The following is a 19541-nucleotide window of genomic DNA, read 5'->3' on the forward strand; positions in this document are numbered from 1 at the left end:
TTAAAATATTCAGATAAAATATTTTTTCAGTTTTTAGAACAAATTATTCATTTGGCAGCAGGTTTTGGCACATAAACTTGCATTTTGAGGCATTTCTGAGGCTTTTAATTTTTTTGAATTTTATCATAACGTAAGGCTATAGTAAGTCTATAGTATGGCTTGTTTGTGGTGATATTTTGAAATATTCAGATAATATATTTTTTGCAGTTTTTCTTGGCAGCATGTTTTGGAGAATAAACTTTCATTTTGATGCATTTCTAGGGCTTTTTTATTTTTTATTTATTTAATTTTTTGCAGTTTCTCGTGACGTAAGGCATGTTTTGGGTGATATTTTTAAATATTCAGATTATTGGCATGCAACATTCGCTGTGACAACCCCTGAAAAAAGGGACAAAGCTGAAAGAAAAAGAAGAAGAAGAAGGCTTTTCTCTGGTGAGTTTCATTTATTATACCTTTACGTAATTGTTTTAATTTTTGCTGGGACTCCTTCACAAATATTTTTGACTAAATTTGCAATTCATAGCGGCTACAGTTTTGGGGGAAAATGTTGTGATCTGTTTTCCCCCCTATATACATTCTACCAACAGGTGTCGCTGTCGGATATTTCTGACCGGATGTCCTCGCTTTCCTACCCGGAAAAGGAGTACCCGAGGAATCGATAGTGGAGGGATTGTTGCAGCTTGTTCAAAAGAGAATTTTGAAATTGTTGAGTATTTATTTGTGATAGTACAACGCAAATTAAATCAGCACGCAGATCATCCAAGTGAGATTCTATTTCACGGAGTTCTTTTTTGAAAATGTCGGTTGGGCCTCCGAGTCGCTCATCCACGGGCTGGCCGCGCGGTGGTTCCGTTCAGTTTGGGAACAAATACATTAGCGGGCCCGCAAAACCGCTCACCCTGGAGAGGACTATCAATCTGTGAGTCCATGAGTGCCAACGGCTGGTAACATCCCATCACAAATCTGCATTAGTGTATACTAATATATTGAGCGATTTGCGGTACTGAATTAGCCTACTAAGCTAAATGAATTGAATTTAGGGTTGATATGAAATTATAAGAATTCAGAATTATTGGCAATTGTAATAGCACGCTATCTAAAAAATAAATAATAATAGGGTGTAGTTATTTTTAAGGTGTTACTCAGTCACTCAAATTTATTTTTAAGTTAATTTCAAATGTTATTGTAATGTTATAGTTGTTTAGACATGTGAACATTTTTTTGTTTTTTTTTCTTCTCAGATACCCTCTGACCAACTACACATTTGGCACTAAAGAACCCCTCTATGAAAAGGACAGTTCAGTGGCAGCTCGGTTCCAGAGGATGCGGGAGGAATTTGATAAAATGGGAATGAGAAGGACAGTGGAGGGTGTTCTCATTGTCCATGAACATAGACTTCCTCATGTGTTACTGCTGCAGCTTGGTACCACTTTCTTCAAATTGTATGTTTGTGTTCAAGTAAATTGTTTATTTATAAACTGGAAGAATTACCATGTTTTTAATAGATTGATTGTTATTGTCTGCAGGCCAGGTGGAGAGCTGAATCCTGGAGAAGATGAGGTGGAGGGTCTGAAACGTCTTATGACTGAGGTAGGAGTCACTGCGACATCTGGAGTCCCATGTCACTGTCCTGACTCGAGTTTTTAAATTAATTGTTTTTTGTTCAAATTTAAGATCCTTGGACGACAGGACGGAGTGAAGCAAGACTGGGTGATAGATGACTGCATTGGTAACTGGTGGCGGCCCAATTTTGAGCCTCCGCAGGTTAGTAACACACACAGAAAAACTATTTTCATCATTTAATGAACATTTGTTAAAATGGTTAAAATTTCTCTAAATGGAACATGTAGTGAAAAAGGCTAATGTTAGCGAAGGAAGCTAACAGCTGTGTTCTAACAAAAACAACCATGTTAATATACTGTTGAGTATTTCTTTACCCCAAATTCTTATATTGGTTGTTTTTATTAAAATTTTCTACTATAAAAATGCAATTCAAACAAAAACTGCTTATCAGTAATACCTTGTACTTTCAACTCATCTTGCTTCTGTTTACAGTATCCCTACATTCCAGCTCATATCACCAAACCCAAGGAGCATAAAAAACTGTTTCTGGTCCAGCTTCAGGAAAAAGGTGTGTCCCACATTACATTTTTAGAATCGTACTTCATCTTAATGGTAAATTCATGTACATACAACTCAAAAGTGATTTGACAAGAATTGTTGCTTCTCGTCTTAAATTTCTAAAATGTGTTTTTTACAGCACTGTTTGCTGTCCCTAAAAATTATAAACTGGTGGCAGCTCCTCTGTTTGAACTCTACGACAATGCCCCTGGATATGGACCCATCATTTCCAGTCTACCCCAGTTGTTAAGCAGGTGATGTTTTTATTTTGTTTGGGTTATTTTTCTTGCTTATGATCATAGGAGTTAATGTAATTTATTGAAAGGCATTACAGTGATAGAGGCTGTTGTTTTAACCTTAGCTATAGGGCAGGAAGAATAATATTAAAGTAATATAAAAGTAGATTGGGATCTACCAGTAGATTGCAAAGGGAGTGCTTGGTAGATCATGAGCAATTAAAATGAAAATAAAAACAATGTCTAGGACTAAATTAGCAACAAAGTATTGAATCATGCTGTGCCATACAGCTACAGCTATTTAATCAAAATATAATGTGTATATATAAGGTATATTCAGCTCATATGGCTAAATATATATAATATTATTAATGTATGTAGTTCACTTTGATCTGGTCATTTGAAAAGCAGCTCTCAAGCCAACAAGTGTGAACACCCATACATTTAAACACTGTTAGATATTCTTCTGCTTAGCCAGACCTAATCACCATGTCTTTTATGTTTCTTCATGTTTTTACAAACTCCCACTACGCCTGTTTCACTATAATAACGTTTGTATTTTCTTCATAGGTTTAACTTTATCTACAACTAACTTTGTGAAGCAGAAGTCTTTCTTGGCTGTCTCTGTGAGTACAGCCCCAACTGAGGAAAACTGAGAAGATGGAAAACAATGTGTTTGATTAAAGAGACTTGTCTGATTGACTTTTTCAGAAGAAGAGTTTGTCATTTTGGGTATATTAATAGTCCTTTTGGTTATTTGTTTTGTTTTTTAAGAAACTGCCTGTTTTGATATTGTGCCACAAATATTTGTGTCCTGAGACTGATTTTACAGTATGTAGTCTCAAATCCAGGACATTGTCTGATTAAAAAACTTCAACATTGAGTTTCCTGTTCTTTTAAAATGTAAGAAGGCTGTTGTTTTCATTTTTAATAAATCGATCATGTGTGTTTTATTATAAGGTGGACCAGGTGTTTTTTAATTATTTAGACAAGATTTTATTAGGGTACTTATTTTCTAAAATTCTTATTAGATCTTATTAGCATAGAGAATTTATTTTGGAAATAAAATTTGACTAAATATTTTATCACAATTTCTGTAAAAAAAATCTCTACATTTAACTTACATTATTTTTAAGAATAACAACACAGTTGTGGTAATACAGTATAATGAAACAGAAAGGATACGGAGACATGGTTTATTTTACTTTAAATTCAAACGCCTTTCAGCCTGTACTATGGGTAAAAACGCATACACGTCATCATCCTGCGACAACATCGCCGTGTGGCTCAGCACGTCACTCGTGTGGCAGCTGTGAGTGTTTCCAAAATTGATTGACAACGACGTAATAACCTAGTTCGCATTGTATGGTTTATAATAATGGCGTCGAAACGGAGTCAGGACAAATGTGATAAAAGTGGGAAGAAACGGCAGAAGAAGAGTGAGCAAAGAGCGGAACTTACTTCAGTGCTCCAGGATGAGCAGCTGAAGAGGGAAGTGAAGGAAGCGTGGAGCCTTAAGAGTCGCTGCATGCTTGGTGAGCCACACTGATGTCCCCCGCTGGTATTAGAGGAATCTTCTGGCCAATCAAAAACGGTGGCGTAACAGTCGAGCAGTGTCAGTAGTAATAACTGTGATCAACCCACCAAAATTGTCACGTTGATTCCGAACGCAACTTACTGTTGCTAGCAGCTAGAAAACGGATTTATACTCTTGATGTGTTTATAATGTCATGACAAATACAACCTAAACCATTAAACAGACGCTGTGGTCTGTCTAACTTACTAATGAGTAATGACAAAAAGAAAGACATATCCAAACTTTTGGTGGGTTTTCTCTGGTTACTCAGGCGTCTGAGCGTGAGTATAAAATGTAGTTTGTTTTTATGTGTCGCAGCAATGGACTGCGAACTGTATTTTCCGCCCTTGCACCTTGACTGCTGGAGATGGCTCCAGTCCCCAAGCTCCAGATGATGATGATGGAAATTGTCTGTGTAGTTTCTCAGTCATCCAGGTCATCTTATCAAAAAATAGATACGGCAAAAAAAAATAAATAAAAAAAAATAGGCAACTGGACGGAGTATAAAATAAAATAAAATAGGCAACTGGACGGAGTAAGAAGCTTCAGTCTTACTTACTCCAGTTGCCCTCGATGTAACTGAACTTTCATTTGTGTCTCACTGCCTTTTGGTGGCCATTTTGTATACCTGTCATTGCCTTTTTGAAGTTATTACTTAACAACTTATTATTACCTAAACAACTTATTACTTATTTGTAATTCGGCTAGTTCTCCTGAAGCATTATTGCCCTTTGTCATGTTTGTCTAGGGGATCTAGAGCTGGACTGCCACCCTTTTCCTCACTGCATCATTAAAAACTTCCTCAGCAGCGAGACATTTGTGGAAAACCTGCAGAGGGAACTCTTGGATCTTAACTTTCACGAGAAGTCAAATGATCTCTACAAATTTAAGCAGGTTTTATTTACCCACTTTTTAAACATATATGTTGCATTTGAGTGTTACAATAACTTCATAGTACTTTCCTGTTGATGTTATTATCCAGTCAGATGACCTTAAGAAGAGAAAAGAGCCACATATTGCAGGACTCAGGTGAGTTTGCTAACTCATTAAAAAAAAGACTTTTCTTCATGAGCAGAACTTTTGGCTGTAGATTTGGTGTTACTTAGCATGGTGAATATTATTTCTGTGGATTTACCTGTGGCAAATCTCACTCATATTCTTCCAAATATCTACAATACTTCATATATCCAGCCTTACTTTGTTGAAATTTAAATTTGGTGTCATGTATTTGTGTATTTAATGATTTATAATTTAATGTGTAAATACATAAACTTATTTTTGCTGTGTTAAATGTAGAACTCTGGTATTTTATGCTCAGTTAATGCCATGCCTTACTAAGTCATTTAATAAAATATAACTGTTGTCAGGGTTTATTTTCAGCTTTCCTCCTTTCATACGTCAGCAAGTCTGCTAGGAATATGTAGGTCACATTGGTTTTGATGCTTTCATAACCCATGTTGGAGAATTAGGGTCTTATAATTTCCTGAAAAATCCTAGTTATTTAATATTTTAAGTCACGTATCTGTTTGTTTGTTTGTTTGTTTGTTTGTTTTATAACCTACAATGGTATGGTCTGTGTTGTCATAGTTTGTTTTTCTTGGGGGTTTTTTTTAAATCTTTTTTTCTCTAGTGTTGAGAAGAATATCAAGAACATATTTTAAGTACCCTAAAACTAAAACCTACGTATAATATATTTAATGAAATAGCCAACGAGTTTATTTTTACGTAATCTATAGCAAAGATGCCCAGAGACATTTTGACTAATGTACAGAATAATCTCCACTAGGTGGAGCCAGAGTTCACATTTTCGCACAGTTTACGTATTTGTTTCAATTATCCGGCTTCCTTTATTTATTGCTGGTGTTTGTTTTTTTTTTAATATATCAACTCATATCGGTGGTTATGACTGAGCTTCTGCTGCTTCTCCACCGTAAACTAAAACTCCCTTAGAAGAAATAACTGTTTTTTGTTTCAGTCTGTCTCAGTTTGGCTCTTTGATAATCCAGTGCAAAACTACTAAATGTTTTGGTAATAAAAGAGTGACAGTGAAACTAAGTCAGTGCTATGTACAGGACACTCACACTTCTAGACTTCATCTTTATTTATAATTAATGTTATATCGTAACAAAGTTGCATTTTCTTTTCTTTTATATTATATTATTATTGTTTGTAGGCTGAAGTGATCCTTAACTACAAGCTAATAATAATATGCAGTGATTATTTTAAGCTGAATTAATCTACCCATGGAAAATACAAGTCATAGGTAATTGTACAATAAAGACCTCCTCCCTTCATCATCTATTATTTATTACACTGCAAAATGTCATAGTGAGCTTTCAGACAGCAGAACAATCTGTGTGTGTGCGCGCATGAGTGTAAGCCTGGAAAATGCTTCATTTCATGCAATGGTAAAGGCGTAGCTTTTTGTCTATTTTACAACAGGAGGGAGGCCAAGTTTTAAGATTGCAAACCAGCATGATCCAATTTGCAGTGTAAATACAGACCACATCCATGTAGTACATATGAAATGTAATTGTTTTATTTTTACCATTTCCTAATTCTATTTTTGATATAAAAATTACCCATGACTGGGCTGTATGTTTAGTAGTTTACTCTACAAACACACATTCATTTTTACTGTCGTTGTTTCCATTTGTCTGTTTTTTAGGGCAGCAGTGTTTCAGCCTTTTCGCTCCTGGCTGTGTGAAGTGTTGGGTTTGGAACTGGAGCCCACCGTGGATATTTCATGTGCCAAATATGAGTACACAGGTGAGCTTAGTGTTAACACTTTACAAACACATTCTTTTATTAAAATACCAAATAATACAAATGTACAGTATTTAGAAACTATATTGTTAAGAAAAAATATAAAATTCTGTTAAATTGCATTTAATGAAATAACTTGTTAGGGTTTTTTTTTAATAGATGTTCTCCTGTGTCATGATGATGAACTGGAGGGAAGACGCGTTGCTTTTATTCTCTATCTTGTGCCTCCATGGGAAAGCAGTGATGGAGGAAGCTTGGATCTATATGCAACAGATGGTGACAATCCAAATCTCTGTTTCACAACATCAGTGTCTTTTTACCCCTGTTATATATTATATTATATTTCATAATTTTTATCAGATAATCTTCAGCCAACGAATATTGTGAAGTCACTTGTACCATCCTTGAACACACTGGTCCTCTTTGAAGTTTCTCCAGTTTCCTTTCACCAAGTACGTTTTCTATATTTCCCAAAAGAAACTATAGATCTATTGTGAAAAGCATGACATTCTCCCAAAATGTAATCTAAATAAATAATCCTGTTGTAGGACATATCCTAAATAAACTCATAATTCTGATAAGTAATGCAGTAATTATTTGTTTAAATTGAATTTTTGTGTAAAATCAAAACAAAACAACCTATAATGATTAGAAATCTGACTCATGTGTTTTCCAGGTTTCAGAAGTTTTGTCACGAGATAAGTGCCGTCTCTCTCTGAGTGGCTGGTTTCATGGACCTACACTGGAGCGTCCTACTCGCTACATAGAGCCACAAATACAACGGAACCCACACTTGCCCAGAGATGTGAGTTTGGCTGAAGTTATTGTGCTATTTGTCTGGAGTACACGAACATCCTGAGATGATCTCCGCTGAAGCTAATAAAATATAAATGTTTTATTTGTCAACCACCTTTATTTGAGTTTGATGTGTTTTTAAAAATGTCAAACAGCCTAAACTTCAGTTTATGTCATGACAACAGGAGACACTGCTGCTGGAGTGGATCAATCCAATTTACCTGGACATTGCCTATCAGGAAAAGATTCAGGAAGAGTTTGAGGACAGCTCTGAAATTCAGCTAAAAGACTTTCTTAAGGTGAAGCTTAAAATGTCTTTTTTTCTGTTATTTTTTTCACAAGATTTTTTTAACACTTTGTGTCCATCTACAGGAGGAAAAATTTAGGGAAGTGGCTGAAGCACTCTCTCAGATTCAGTGGACCAGGAGAGGTCCACCAAACAAGAGGTGCCTGCTGTTCAGTTTGTTTTCACACAGTCAATGTTGGGCTTGATTTGTGTTTGGAAGAATTTTTTAGTCTGTTTTATAATTCTTAGATGTTATGAAGTGGCCTCTGTGCACTCCTTACCTCAGTGTGTGAGTGGCTGCTGGGAGCTGCTTCATTCTGAGGCCTTCTTCCTGCTGCTTTCCAACTTCACTGGTCTCCGACTGCACTTCCTGTGCCCTGCTGATGATGACGAGGAGGAGACAGAGGGAAATATAGGCGACAAAAAAGCCACTGTGTCTGCAAATGGATCAGAGTCATCAAATACAAGCCAAGAGAAAGGTTGTTGTCAGTTTTAAGGGTGTCCCTAAACAGGTTTGTACAGCTGTGCTTATGTGTCCATTATCTGTGTGTCTGTGTTGTGCAGAGCTGAGCACACCTGTGTGTTGTGGTGAAGTACGTCAGTGGTCTCATGGCAGCTACACTCTGCTGCATGATGGTGAGGCAGCAAGGGCAGAGTATGCCCTAGATCTGGTTTTACCATTTGGCTGTAAAGGTGAGACTACAAATACACACCCACACAAACAAATTGAGAACACAATATCAATCAATAATAATAATAATAATGTGTAATTGTTATTTTTTTACAGACTGGCAGTCAGAGTTTGGAGGCTTCACCTGTTATGTTGCTAATGAGGAAGATGAGGAGGTAAGTTTTGATCTTGAGCTGTGTCTGTTTCTTTGGCTGCAGCCTGTTTAGCCTCTGAAGGCTGGACTGTGAGGTTGAACATCGTTGTCAAACAGGACAATGCTGCTTGCGGTATATATGGAAATCTCAGAACCACCTGAGCTGTGTGCCATTTCTTAATTAGAATCTCTGGTCTACAGAAAACTACTCCTGGATTTGTGATACATCTGGTGATGTCTACTTATTAGGTCAAAAGTCAGCTACATGCTTTTGTGTCAATCACTGTATTGAAACAACTGCCGGATCTGGCAAATGTAGGTGACATTTGCTGAAGACATCCAAGACAAAGCTCATGTTTACCTGTTTAATTTGTCTTCTTCACAGCTTCTGACTGTTTATCCAGAGGACAACTCACTCGCCCTGGTCTACAGAGACAAAGAGACACTAAGATTTGTCAAACATGTCAACCACAAAAGCTTTTCTGATTTTGCAGAACAAAGCAAAGGCTGTAGAGCATTTTTTGACTTCTCCTTTGTGTACTATGAATAAATCACATTTTAAGCTAGTTATTTTTTACCTCTCTGTTTTATAGTTAATTTATCATTTAATTTGTGGCCAAGGTGCAACTATCAGTACCTTTAAAGCATTTATTGTTTAAGTTTCCTTGTTAGTTATTTATCATAACGCAGCTAAAAAACATGTTCAAAATAGGCCTGCTCTGAAACGGTGTGGACTTCATCGTGGACCATTACTTTGATTTATTTTTATATATTTAAACACGACAGCGTTTTTATTGTAAGGGCAGATAAACACGAGTGGGAGCAGTTTACGTAACCACAGCACATGTATTAGCATGAAAGCTGAGAAAATGTGATGGAAGTTCATTAAGACGAAAACAGCCTCAACCTCTTTATGATCAGTTGTTATCATTTTAAAGATTCAGTTGTTAGATTCAAGGTTTCAGTTGTTAGAAACAACATTTATGTTCGGGTGCACGTCATTGAAACGATTTGCCCTACATATGCATATGGGGGGGGGGGGGGGTAAACGTTTCCTTCCCGTCATCATTTCTGCCCCTGGCGTAGTGTTGTTGTGATGGCCAATCAGAGCAGTTCTTGGTTAATGCTCAGCCAATGGGCGGCCAGGAAGTTCACAGTGCATCAGTGGGTGTGGTTACAGAACCGGAAGCGTCGGCGAAGATTATAACAAAGTTTTAAGGTAAGTGTCATTAAACAACTTTTCATAAATATAACTGAATTATTGTGAAGGTACACAACCAATCTCATTAACTGTGTCCAACAAATACCGATATTCCACTAGTGTGTTTTGCCGACATTTTACGGCAGGTGTGTCTGCTGTACGGGAGCTTTACCGTACTCTTCCACAAACACCAGGCACGTTTTCGGTGATAGTTATCGAAACTTTTGTGAATTTCTGTGTACTTTATGAAACAGTGAGTCACTGTGGTACAGATAATACTGTGTAAATAAAGCGAGTATTACAAAACTTTAAACATAACTTTATATTTTGCTTCATTAAACCAGCGAACTTTACCTAAAGTATTTTATTTGTTTCCAGATATACACAACTACCGCTTTTGTAAGATACCTAGCATCCAAGTGACAGTAAGTGATAGATTATTTACTAATACATTTGTCGATAGAAAGAAACAAGTTGGCACATGCATTTTAGGTTGAATTATTTGACAACAATTAATGAATAAATTAATAAATGGATGAAAGTAATCACTGCCATGTGAGACTTTGTGCAAAGTGATTTTTGTTGTACAAGTGAAAGAACGAAAATGTGTTTTCATACAAAAGACGAATTTGAGACAAGAGATCAGTATTTCAGCCTTTATTGTCAGGTACTTATCTTCAGATCTTAGAAGGTAACACCTTTTGTTTGAACACACCCATTTTCACCACATTTTAGGAATGTGGGCCACGTGTCCAAATAATAATAAGCACTGAATAAACTTAAGAATTGCTTGTGCAATTTGTACTTAGTTATGATTTGATAACAATATAAAGAATAAGGAACTGTCCATGAGACAGGTGAGAGTAAATGTACAATAAGTTAATAGGTTAATTGATCCCAAACACACAAGCTTTAAGAGTCCATCAAACATCAATTAATGTTTTGAATTATAACAGGTATTAACTAGTAAGAAGTGTGTCATAGTTTTTATTTCCGGGTACAACTTTGCATAATAATGTCTTACCATGTAAGAAGTCACATTGACTGGCACGGAAGGTTTTATACAGGTAGAAAAGAACAACAAACTGATACCAAGTCCCTTCTCACCACAAGTTGTTCTCGGAACAATGCAGTCAAGCAGGTAATCTTTTCTGGCACACGCCACACTCTGCCTGATGCAGTAACCCTGTTTTCTGCTACTTGGCAATAAAAACCCAAGAGGATCACAGTGCACAATGCTAGAACCAAAGGAGGTTTGGAACTGAGGATTTGTAGATTTATAGATTGTATAAATTGACATGTTGCACTGGGGGCACTTTACTGTACCACACATATTTAGTGAAAATTGCATGTTGTGCCTTATGTGTTCAGTACTTATGTTCATAAAGTGTTGGATACAGTTAATGCCACTTTTCTTTGTAATTGTAATCTACTTTTTTGTGTATTTCTTCTGGCACCTCTTATACACAGAAAGAAGAGCAGCTTACATTTATGCAAAATAGCTTTATTAATTACTTGAAAAGCATATTAGAAAGTAAAAAAAAACAATTTTTTTTTCAGCTTAGTATTAATCAAACTCTCCAGGGAAATACTACCGCGTTGCCTTTTGGCAGCACAAGCCAAACGATATGTTTTAAGCTCCTGATGATCACTTAATCCTCATAGAGCTGCTGAAATAATCTCACACTATACTTCCAGAGTACTGGTAGATAAGATCATCATAATTATGCAGTGGCTAAATTGTGGAGATTCCTGTGTAGCCTTTTGCCAGCACATGGTGTATTTGTGTAATATGAGGACATGAATATAATCCAGCTAAGAGGATGCTCTTTTCACGCAGCAAGCTGCACATCCCCTACATGAAGACAACACTGAGAGCAGGCCCTCAGGCTCCAGAGGTTCATCCGGAGCACAAGAGTTGAAAGTGGGTGGCCCAGGGGAGGGCAAGGAGGGGCTGAGATTAAACATGTTTTTATGTAATGAAGGTTGGAGTAAAATAGGATAAGGTGGGGTGAGGGCATAACAAGTAGAAGCCAGTATCACATATGTGCTTTTAAATGCAAGAATACATATATTTCTCCCTGATACTGGTCAAAGGAACTGGATTTAGTGAGAGGGTTAAGTGATTTATTTTACCCATCACTTTAATGAAAAGTCATTGCAAAAATCTGCATTCTGTTTTATATTGAATGAAATACTGTGTGTATTTGACTGTTCATGATGTCCTCATTTCAATCATAGCATACAGGCCACTGTTACAGTATACATTACATTACATTATAGGATTGTCACATAATGTAGTAATCTATAATGTAATAAATATGGCCCAGGTCCCAACTTAAGGTCTTAAGGAGATTTTTTTGTCACAAATAATGTGTGTTTTTCACAAATATAAATTAGCACTAGTTTCATTTCCTCTTCTGCTCCCCATGCAGCTTTGACATCACGTTGTGTTTTTATGTGCGTCTAAACAATGCTTTTCAAAGGGTCTTGGGTTTAAACTCACTTTTGGCCTTTCTGGATCTGCTAATACCATTTTGAAGCAAAAGTGAGAGACAGAGATTAGAATTAGTAGCAACCATAAACAGGTTTATATGATATACTGTATACACTGTTAAAGAATAATCAGCAGAACTAACCATAAAGGAAACAAAGGTCAGAAGACTAAGGCTTTTCTACACATATAATGGGATAAAAAATCAGAGTGAAATTGACTTTACTTTTCTCAATTGGTTTACTAATTCATAAATAAACATTTAAAGAATGCGTAGATAGGCTGTCCTAAAAACCCCTGAATCAGAAATACTGTACTGTATTGATCCTCCAAACATAAATTGTTGGTGTTACAACCTTTTTGACCCCAAATGCTTTCAAATGTAACACTGATGTTTTATAGCCTTCTGCTGATATGAAAAAGGCAGAAGTGGTTTTATGTCTATGGCTTTGAAAATGTTTCAACAGAATGGCAGACAAAGTTGTGGATCGCGGACCATGGACCGGATGTGCTGTTCTGTTTCTGCAGTCACTTTGTCCCAATGTGAACTTGCTTTCTCTTTTCAAAGAACAAGGAGGGAAATTTATCATTTTTAAAGTCATCAAGCTGACACTCACTGGTGAGAACTGACCCTTTCATTTGGATCTGTTAAGACTGGAGCAGTTTTTAAAATTTTATGTTAATGTTAACTGTTAATCATTTTTTCAGACTCTGCAGGAGGACTTCGGGGCTATGAAATACTGAAGGTCCATGACGCTGATCCCTTTCTGGGTGTGGAACTGAAGTTTGTGGATGTGGCAGCTTGTCAGCAGTTCCTGGAGAGTTACAGCTCTGGAGCTGTGAGCCAGTCTCTTTCACAACACGCCTGTCGGCTTCTGTCCTTGTCCCAAGAGTTGAAAGTGGAGACCAAGCTAAAGGCCAGCACACACAACCTAGACCAGGATCTGGACGAGCTGGAACTTTGCCTAGAGCGCATTCACCTTTCACAGGTTTTCCAGCATTTTTGTTGACGCCAGCGTTTTCTATCATTTTTACTCTACAAAACCTTATACTGTAGATTTTCCATCCCTCATCTACACTATGAAAGTAGTTTGTCTGTGATTAAATTGCACTGTTTCTTATTATTTATTCTCATTGTTTAGGATTTTTTTATTATTATTTCTATGTTAGGTGAGATATATATATATATATATATATTTTTTTTTTTTTTTTCTTTTTTATCTGTGCTGCAGCCAGAGCGTCTGCGTGATGAGGAAATAGATCATCTGGAGCAGCAACTGCGGCGTCAGGCTCTTGGTCCTGCTCAGCAGTTACCAATCATTGTACAAGAAGAGCCTCCTCTCCCCAGCAACTGCTTCAAGTTTCAGAATAAAGTGTTTGGTGAGTTGAGGTCAATGTTTTTAGTGTTGACTTTTTTCCCTAAATGTGTCAGCAACAAAGCTCAAAGTTAACAAAGACCACCGTGACAGTTACACGTGATAAGAATAGATCATTTAGTGGAGAATGAACAAAATTATTCTGTCCATTGTAATGTGCACAAGCAGTTGCATCAGTATGTTTCAAACCATTACTAGAAACTTAATGTACCATGCATTAGCTCCAATCATTCAGGCATTTAATTGTTTTTTAATGAATTCCTGGCAGCCATGAGGTTTATTTATGTCAACATGTTGCAGGGAAACTGCAGAGTCAGAAACCCAGTTGATTATTAAGTCTGCCGGCCATGTCTTGAACTCAGCACATTTTCAGCAAGAGATTAGTTTTTCTTTTACTAAGGCTCAATGTTCACTCTCACTCCTAAAGCCTGCGTCATTTCTGCTTAGGCTCTACTAAGGCATACTGCAAGACTTACTGAAGACTATTTGTATAGCCTCTGTATAACGAAGTCACATACTTTGGAATTAGAATAGTGATGAGGTGGACAGGGGTAGTTCTCTTCACTCTTCACCTTCACTCTTCAAATAATTTTAGATATAAATTATTTAAAAATTATATTATGAAATAATTATCAAAGTATATCATGTATTTATATATTTTTAGTATTATAAAAATGTGTATTTATATTTACATATAAACTTTCTAAGGGAATTTTGTTTGGAGCAAGTTTAAAAGGTTCCTAAAATAGATGTTGAATACAGTCCAATACAACAAACAGCAGCCTACGTATCTGTGGTAGATGCAGTGTGACATTATGAGACACTCCTTCGTCCTTGTCCCTGTTACTCCTTTCACTCTTGCCAAAGATGACCTGGCCTTTATTGGAAACTAGTTCTGTGTTATGTTTTGTCAGTCAGTGAAACTTTATCTACCAACTAAAACATTTTTTACTCTAAGACATAACTGACCCTCGATGTGGTGGTGTCTAATGGGTCCTTTGTTAGCCAGAAAGGGTTAACTTTTAATCTTTTGAATTGCATTAGATGATGCTTTAAATACTGTTTTAATGCTTTAACCAGACACAATGCTTTTAAACAGCGTAAACAATCATTGCTTAAAAAAACTTTGAACCTGTCATCTAAGGTAGAGAGTCTGTGGGTTATTCTTGGAAATGTTTACTGTTGACATGAAATGAGGTTTATGTAATCGCAAATAGCATCTACAATTTCCATTAATGTTCTCTCCTCCCCTTCATGATTCATCCCTTGACCTGTCAGAGGACCGAATGCTTACAGCAGCAGATGTTCAGAGCTTTTCTAATGCAGTGGGCCGACAGTGGAAACACGTAGGGAGGGCACTGGGGAAGAGCTGCTGCGCTTTGAAAGGCCAGGCCATAGACAACCTGGCCTACGAGTACGAGAGGGAAGGGCTGTACGAGCAAGCCTATCAGCTCCTCAGCCGATTCATCCAGGCAGAGGGCAGAGCAGCCAAGCTGAGCCGACTCATCAAAGCACTGGAGGACTGCAAACTGACCAGTCTGGCTGAAAACATTCTGGACATATAGGCATGAGCTGAAGACATAAATATGTTTCTGTTGGTCCAGGTTCATGTACAAGTCGTGAAAAGGATATTTTTCACATTCCAAATCATTCTTGTGTGTGTGTGTGTCCATGTGTGGGCATGTGTGTTTGCATGTGTGTGCATGAGAAATCAGTGATTAATATCTTGTTTTACTTTGCAGTTGTCATTATTGATAATGTGTTTTTCTATGTAGGTAAAATGATCTGTCATCACTGTTATAGAATATGTTTAATGCACTGTATAACTTGTTTTTATCACTTTACTTTTTGATTTTAGCCCTTATACTTCAAGGTGGATTTTGGTATTGTAACCAAAGTTGTGATACAGAAGTGGACATGCAGTTTTAAAGTAATGTAAGATTTTAGTAAATCAGGCATCAAAAACCCCTTTCCTGCAGAGGTTTATGGATCCAAATTACACTGTTTACTATAGAACATATAGTATCAGTTTGTAAATACTGTAATGATCCAAGGTAGAGGACAAATGACAAAAAAGATGACACATACAGCATATGACTCAAACAGAATCTAAATGTTGATTGAAGTTATCAACCAACTGACACTTTATTCTAAACAGATGTTACTACAGACACCAGCAGAGCACAGACAATCTAGTTCCTCAGCTTCAGTTATCCAATCTGATGTCTAAGTCCACGTCCTATTTACTGTCTATGATTGTGGCTAATGGCCCAAATAATGATGTTAAAGATGTTTTTTTATATAAAGTGGGTACATTCAAATTAAATGGCTGTGAACCAAAAGTCTCTGTGTTTGGCTCTGATGCATTAATGTGATTAAAACTGAAAACATCATTTTGTCTAAATTCCCTCAGGTATAATTTTGTGGTAATCCTCCATTGCTGCCTGCCTACCATCACTCACTGTCACACACACGTGCACATGCTCATTATGATTAAACCTCTGATTACTGAACACATGCACTGTGTGTATGTGTCTGAATGTGTCATAATGTGTGTGGGCGTTAAGGCAGAAAGGTTTGTGTTTCTCTTTAAAGGTGATGGATGGATGTGTGTGTGTGTGTCCCACCCCCCTCTTTTACAGTCGGCTTCAGCATCTGACCAGATGTAATGTATAGATTAGAAGGTTTTATCAGACTTTCAAACACTTACTTCTGCTCTGTGCTCCCAGAATAACCTCCAGTGCAGACCTTGCATGTAATCATAGACCTAACACCTCGGGATAACATTAGTGCATTCACAATGGAGCATTAAAAAAAATCTATCACAGAGATTTACAGGTAAAGAAAATGTATTTTTTAGGTACTTATATTACCAGATCTCTGAACATTCTAGCTCTATGGAAAAATAAACAATTATTTTACTTTGCAACAAAATTAAGGTAATGTCCTCAAAATACTGAAGTCAAATTTATTCCCTCCTGCCACTCCTGGCTTTCTCAGGTGTTGCCCCTAATCTCTGGAAGGAGTTGCTCATCCAGGTCAGGTTGTTCCCCACTTTTACTATTTTCAAAAAACACTTTGTATGTAACATGTATATTTTCTGTTTAATAGTTTTCATTTGGCTTCCCTGTGTCTTATAAATGGAACTGAATTGTCCTTGTGTGTGTTTTTCTTGGTTGTATTTATACTGTGAAGCACATTGTGTCTACTGGTTGGATTGGATTGGAGTGGACGCTGTCCATTAAACGTCCTGTTCTTGTTTCAGTTTAGCATGACTCCTGTCTTTTCTGGTTCATTTTTATATTTGTTCCCTTTATTGTGTGGAGTAACGTTTTTTCAAATAACTTGGCCTAAACTGGGAGTTTCTGATTCACACACAAAGGGTGGACTGATTAGTTAATCTTGTGGATAACCAATCACTATCATCCCACAGGTACTTACACTAAAATTAAAGAATGACTCCAAAACTTCTAGAAGTCGCAAAGACGTCTTAGTTAGTGACATAGAATGTTACACCAGCAAGGCGTCTTTACGTCCGAAGTGTCTCTCTGTTGAATAATCTTCAACAAACAGTGATTACAGGTCGTTGTGTGGCTCTGACGTCACACCGCTGGTCTACCGTGATTGGTGGTTGAGCGTCGCGCACAGCCCCTAAAGCCGCGCTCGCGCCGTTCCTGCTGCCCGTTTGCGCGCACACATAAGTTGAAATCGCTCAAGCTCTGTCTTCGTCATTATCGTCATCATCTTCAGCAGCGGCACTAGCAGCAGCAGCAGTAGCAGCAGCAGGAACAGCAGCAGAACCGCCCTATAGACAACCACACACACACACACACAGAGGGCCCCCTCCCAACGCTACAACAACCATAACCCGCAGGCTCTAGCTCTTCGACCCCACCCCCCAACTCCCTCTGTGAGAGGGGACGCTGCGAGAATCACAGATACACACACACACTGACACACAGACAGGGAGACACGGAGGAGAGGAGCGTCCGTGGACCGTGGCTGTGTTCTGCCCCCAATCCGGGCCTAATGCTGTAGTAAAGGAGCGACAGAGAGAGACCGCGCTGTGACTGAGAGTGGAGAGGAGGGACAGGGCGGACCACAGCCACCATCACCACCACCATCACTGCTACTGCGACCGGAGGATTGTTTCTTCGCCTGGAAACATGGGATGTACACTGAGCGCCGAAGAGCGCGCAGCTCTGGACCGGAGCAAGGCCATCGAGAAGAACCTGAAGGAGGACGGATTGGTGGCCGCCAAGGACGTCAAATTGCTATTGCTCGGTAAGAGAAGCGATCGGCGGTGTCGCGGGCTCCCGGTGTGGCCGGGGAGTGGTAGAGGTAGTGGTAGTGGTGCTGGTGCTCTCCGTGGTGCTGATTTCACTTCTCACTTCTACCCTCCTTCCGTTTCTCCACAGGCGGCGGAGAATCCGGAAAGAGCACAATTGTCAAGCAGATGAAGTGAGTGACCGTGTGCTTGTGTGTTCATGTGTGTGCGCATTTTCCCTGCCGGGTTCTCTCGCTCCTATTTTATTTTAACAAACTTACACCGATGGAGGAGGACGAGTCAAAGGCCCGAGATTTAGCCTCCTCCTCCTCCTTCTCTTGCCTACCGCCCCCCCCCTCCCCCCCACTTCCACCTCCCCTCTCTCTCTGCGCTCAAGCTGGTTGAGCCGCCATGTTTCAAGAGGCCGAGAGAGAGAGCGAGAGAGGGTGAGAGAGCGAGAGAGCCAGAGAGAGAGAGAAAGAGAGAGAGAGGAGCCGGTGTCTCCTCATGCACCTTCTCCTGCAGAGGAGCAGTGAGGAGTTGCGAAGCTGTTCTCACTCCTGGTGCTGATGTGACTGCTCTGAAACGACTACAGGGAGTGATCGGCTGGGGATCAGTGGGTGTTGTTCTCTCTCTCTCTCTGTCTTTCTCTCTCAGTGTCTCTCTCCCTCTGCTTCTGTGAGGTCACTGCAGCTCCATTAGTGAATACCTCTGCTTTTAATCTTAATGGCTTTAAGTGCCTGATATCGCTGGGAGTACTTTGTACTATAAAGCGGATTTACTCAGAAATATTGCCCCTAAAACCACATCAAAACCTCCTCCTCCTCCTCCTCTCCAAGCTAAAAATCATCCGCTGGTGTTTTTCAATCGTTGTTTCTGTTGCTGTTGTTTTCTCTAAACCTTTTAAAGCTTCTGGATGTTTCGGTCCATCCAGTCTTAATTTTGCACAAAAGTGTATGGGCATTGGCGGGCTTTTCTGTACTGCACCATCTCAGCTCCTCTTGTCCTGTCCTGCATTCTTCCCTCTCCATCCTGGTTGTTTCTTGCCCTTTTTTCGTCCTCCTGTTTTCTCTTTGCGCATCTATTTCCTGCCTCCAAACTCATTTCAGCATTGGCCATATTCTCCTCCTTTTTTTGCTCTGCCCCTTCCAGTACCTTCAGCTACTGTTCCTGATTCATTCCTTCATTTTTGACCAATTTCCTTTGTTGTGGTCACTCTTTCTTCTTACCTCATTTTCCTATTTATTTCCTAATCTTTACACCTCCTGCTTCTGACTCCCTTTGGCCTTTAGCTTGTTCCATTTTCTTTGACTTCTCCTCGGTCGTCTTGAACTCCCTTTGACGCCTTGTTTCCTTCGTTTTCTTTCAACTCCTACCTCCTTCTTCTACATCACTCCCTTCCTTTCCCATAAACCCCCAGCTCATATTTCCTTACCTTACCTCCATTCCAGGCCTTCTCAATTCATTCTCCTCTCCCCCAACCCCTCCCCCTGTGCTTCCCTCTACCACCAGCTTCCATCTTTTTCCTTATCTCATTTCCTTACATTTCACCTGCTGCTGCTCCACCTCCAGTATCATAGTATCATACTATCCGTCCAT

General features: G+C 38.6%; 4 protein-coding genes across 6 annotated transcripts in view; all 4 read left to right on the forward strand.

Moving 5' to 3' along the window:
* The first annotated feature begins 609 nt into the window (after positions 1-609).
* Positions 610-3313, forward strand: nudt21 (nudix hydrolase 21). Its single transcript, XM_008310023.3, has 7 exons — positions 610-919; positions 1242-1442; positions 1527-1590; positions 1675-1764; positions 2056-2131; positions 2261-2375; positions 2928-3313. The coding sequence occupies exons 1-7, from the start codon at positions 798-800 to the stop codon at positions 2947-2949; spliced, it is 690 nt and encodes a 229-aa protein (XP_008308245.1). The 5' UTR covers positions 610-797; the 3' UTR covers positions 2950-3313.
* A 277-nt stretch (positions 3314-3590) lies between these two features.
* On the forward strand, positions 3591-9170 carry ogfod1 (2-oxoglutarate and iron-dependent oxygenase domain containing 1). Its single transcript, XM_008310024.3, has 13 exons — positions 3591-3892; positions 4682-4827; positions 4916-4962; positions 6602-6702; positions 6859-6975; positions 7060-7151; positions 7376-7504; positions 7680-7793; positions 7867-7940; positions 8030-8259; positions 8345-8473; positions 8568-8626; positions 8990-9170. The coding sequence occupies exons 1-13, from the start codon at positions 3736-3738 to the stop codon at positions 9152-9154; spliced, it is 1560 nt and encodes a 519-aa protein (XP_008308246.1). The 5' UTR covers positions 3591-3735; the 3' UTR covers positions 9155-9170.
* Positions 9171-9702: 532 nt separating this feature from the next.
* On the forward strand, positions 9703-16017 carry tradd (tnfrsf1a-associated via death domain). 3 transcript variants are annotated; one of them, XM_008310025.2, is made up of 6 exons: positions 9768-9823; positions 10184-10230; positions 12767-12918; positions 13008-13288; positions 13532-13679; positions 14954-16017. In XM_008310025.2, exons 3-6 carry the CDS (start codon positions 12768-12770, stop codon positions 15238-15240), a joined length of 867 nt encoding a protein of 288 aa, XP_008308247.1. In that variant the 5' UTR covers positions 9768-9823; positions 10184-10230; position 12767; the 3' UTR covers positions 15241-16017. The 3 variants fall into 3 exon arrangements, with proteins under 3 accessions (XP_008308248.1, XP_008308247.1, XP_024911406.1); XM_025055638.1 differs by lacking the exon at positions 10184-10230 and adding an exon at positions 11646-11729 and having other exon boundaries at positions 9808-9823; XM_008310026.2 differs by lacking the exon at positions 10184-10230 and having other exon boundaries at positions 9703-9823.
* Positions 16018-17326: 1309 nt separating this feature from the next.
* LOC103378722 (guanine nucleotide-binding protein G(o) subunit alpha) overlaps positions 17327-19541 on the forward strand; it is a 7500-nt gene continuing 5285 nt past the window's right edge. The window contains exons 1-2 of the mRNA XM_008310028.3: positions 17327-17959; positions 18094-18136. Of these exons, the coding sequence (XP_008308250.1) occupies positions 17842-17959; positions 18094-18136 (161 nt within the window). The 5' untranslated portion in view covers positions 17327-17841. The remainder of the gene's footprint in view (positions 17960-18093; positions 18137-19541) is intronic.

The sequence above is a fragment of the Cynoglossus semilaevis genome, chromosome 5 (assembly GCF_000523025.1).
Source record: "Cynoglossus semilaevis isolate Cse_v1.0 chromosome 5, Cse_v1.0, whole genome shotgun sequence".
Classification (NCBI taxonomy): domain Eukaryota; kingdom Metazoa; phylum Chordata; class Actinopteri; order Pleuronectiformes; family Cynoglossidae; genus Cynoglossus; species Cynoglossus semilaevis.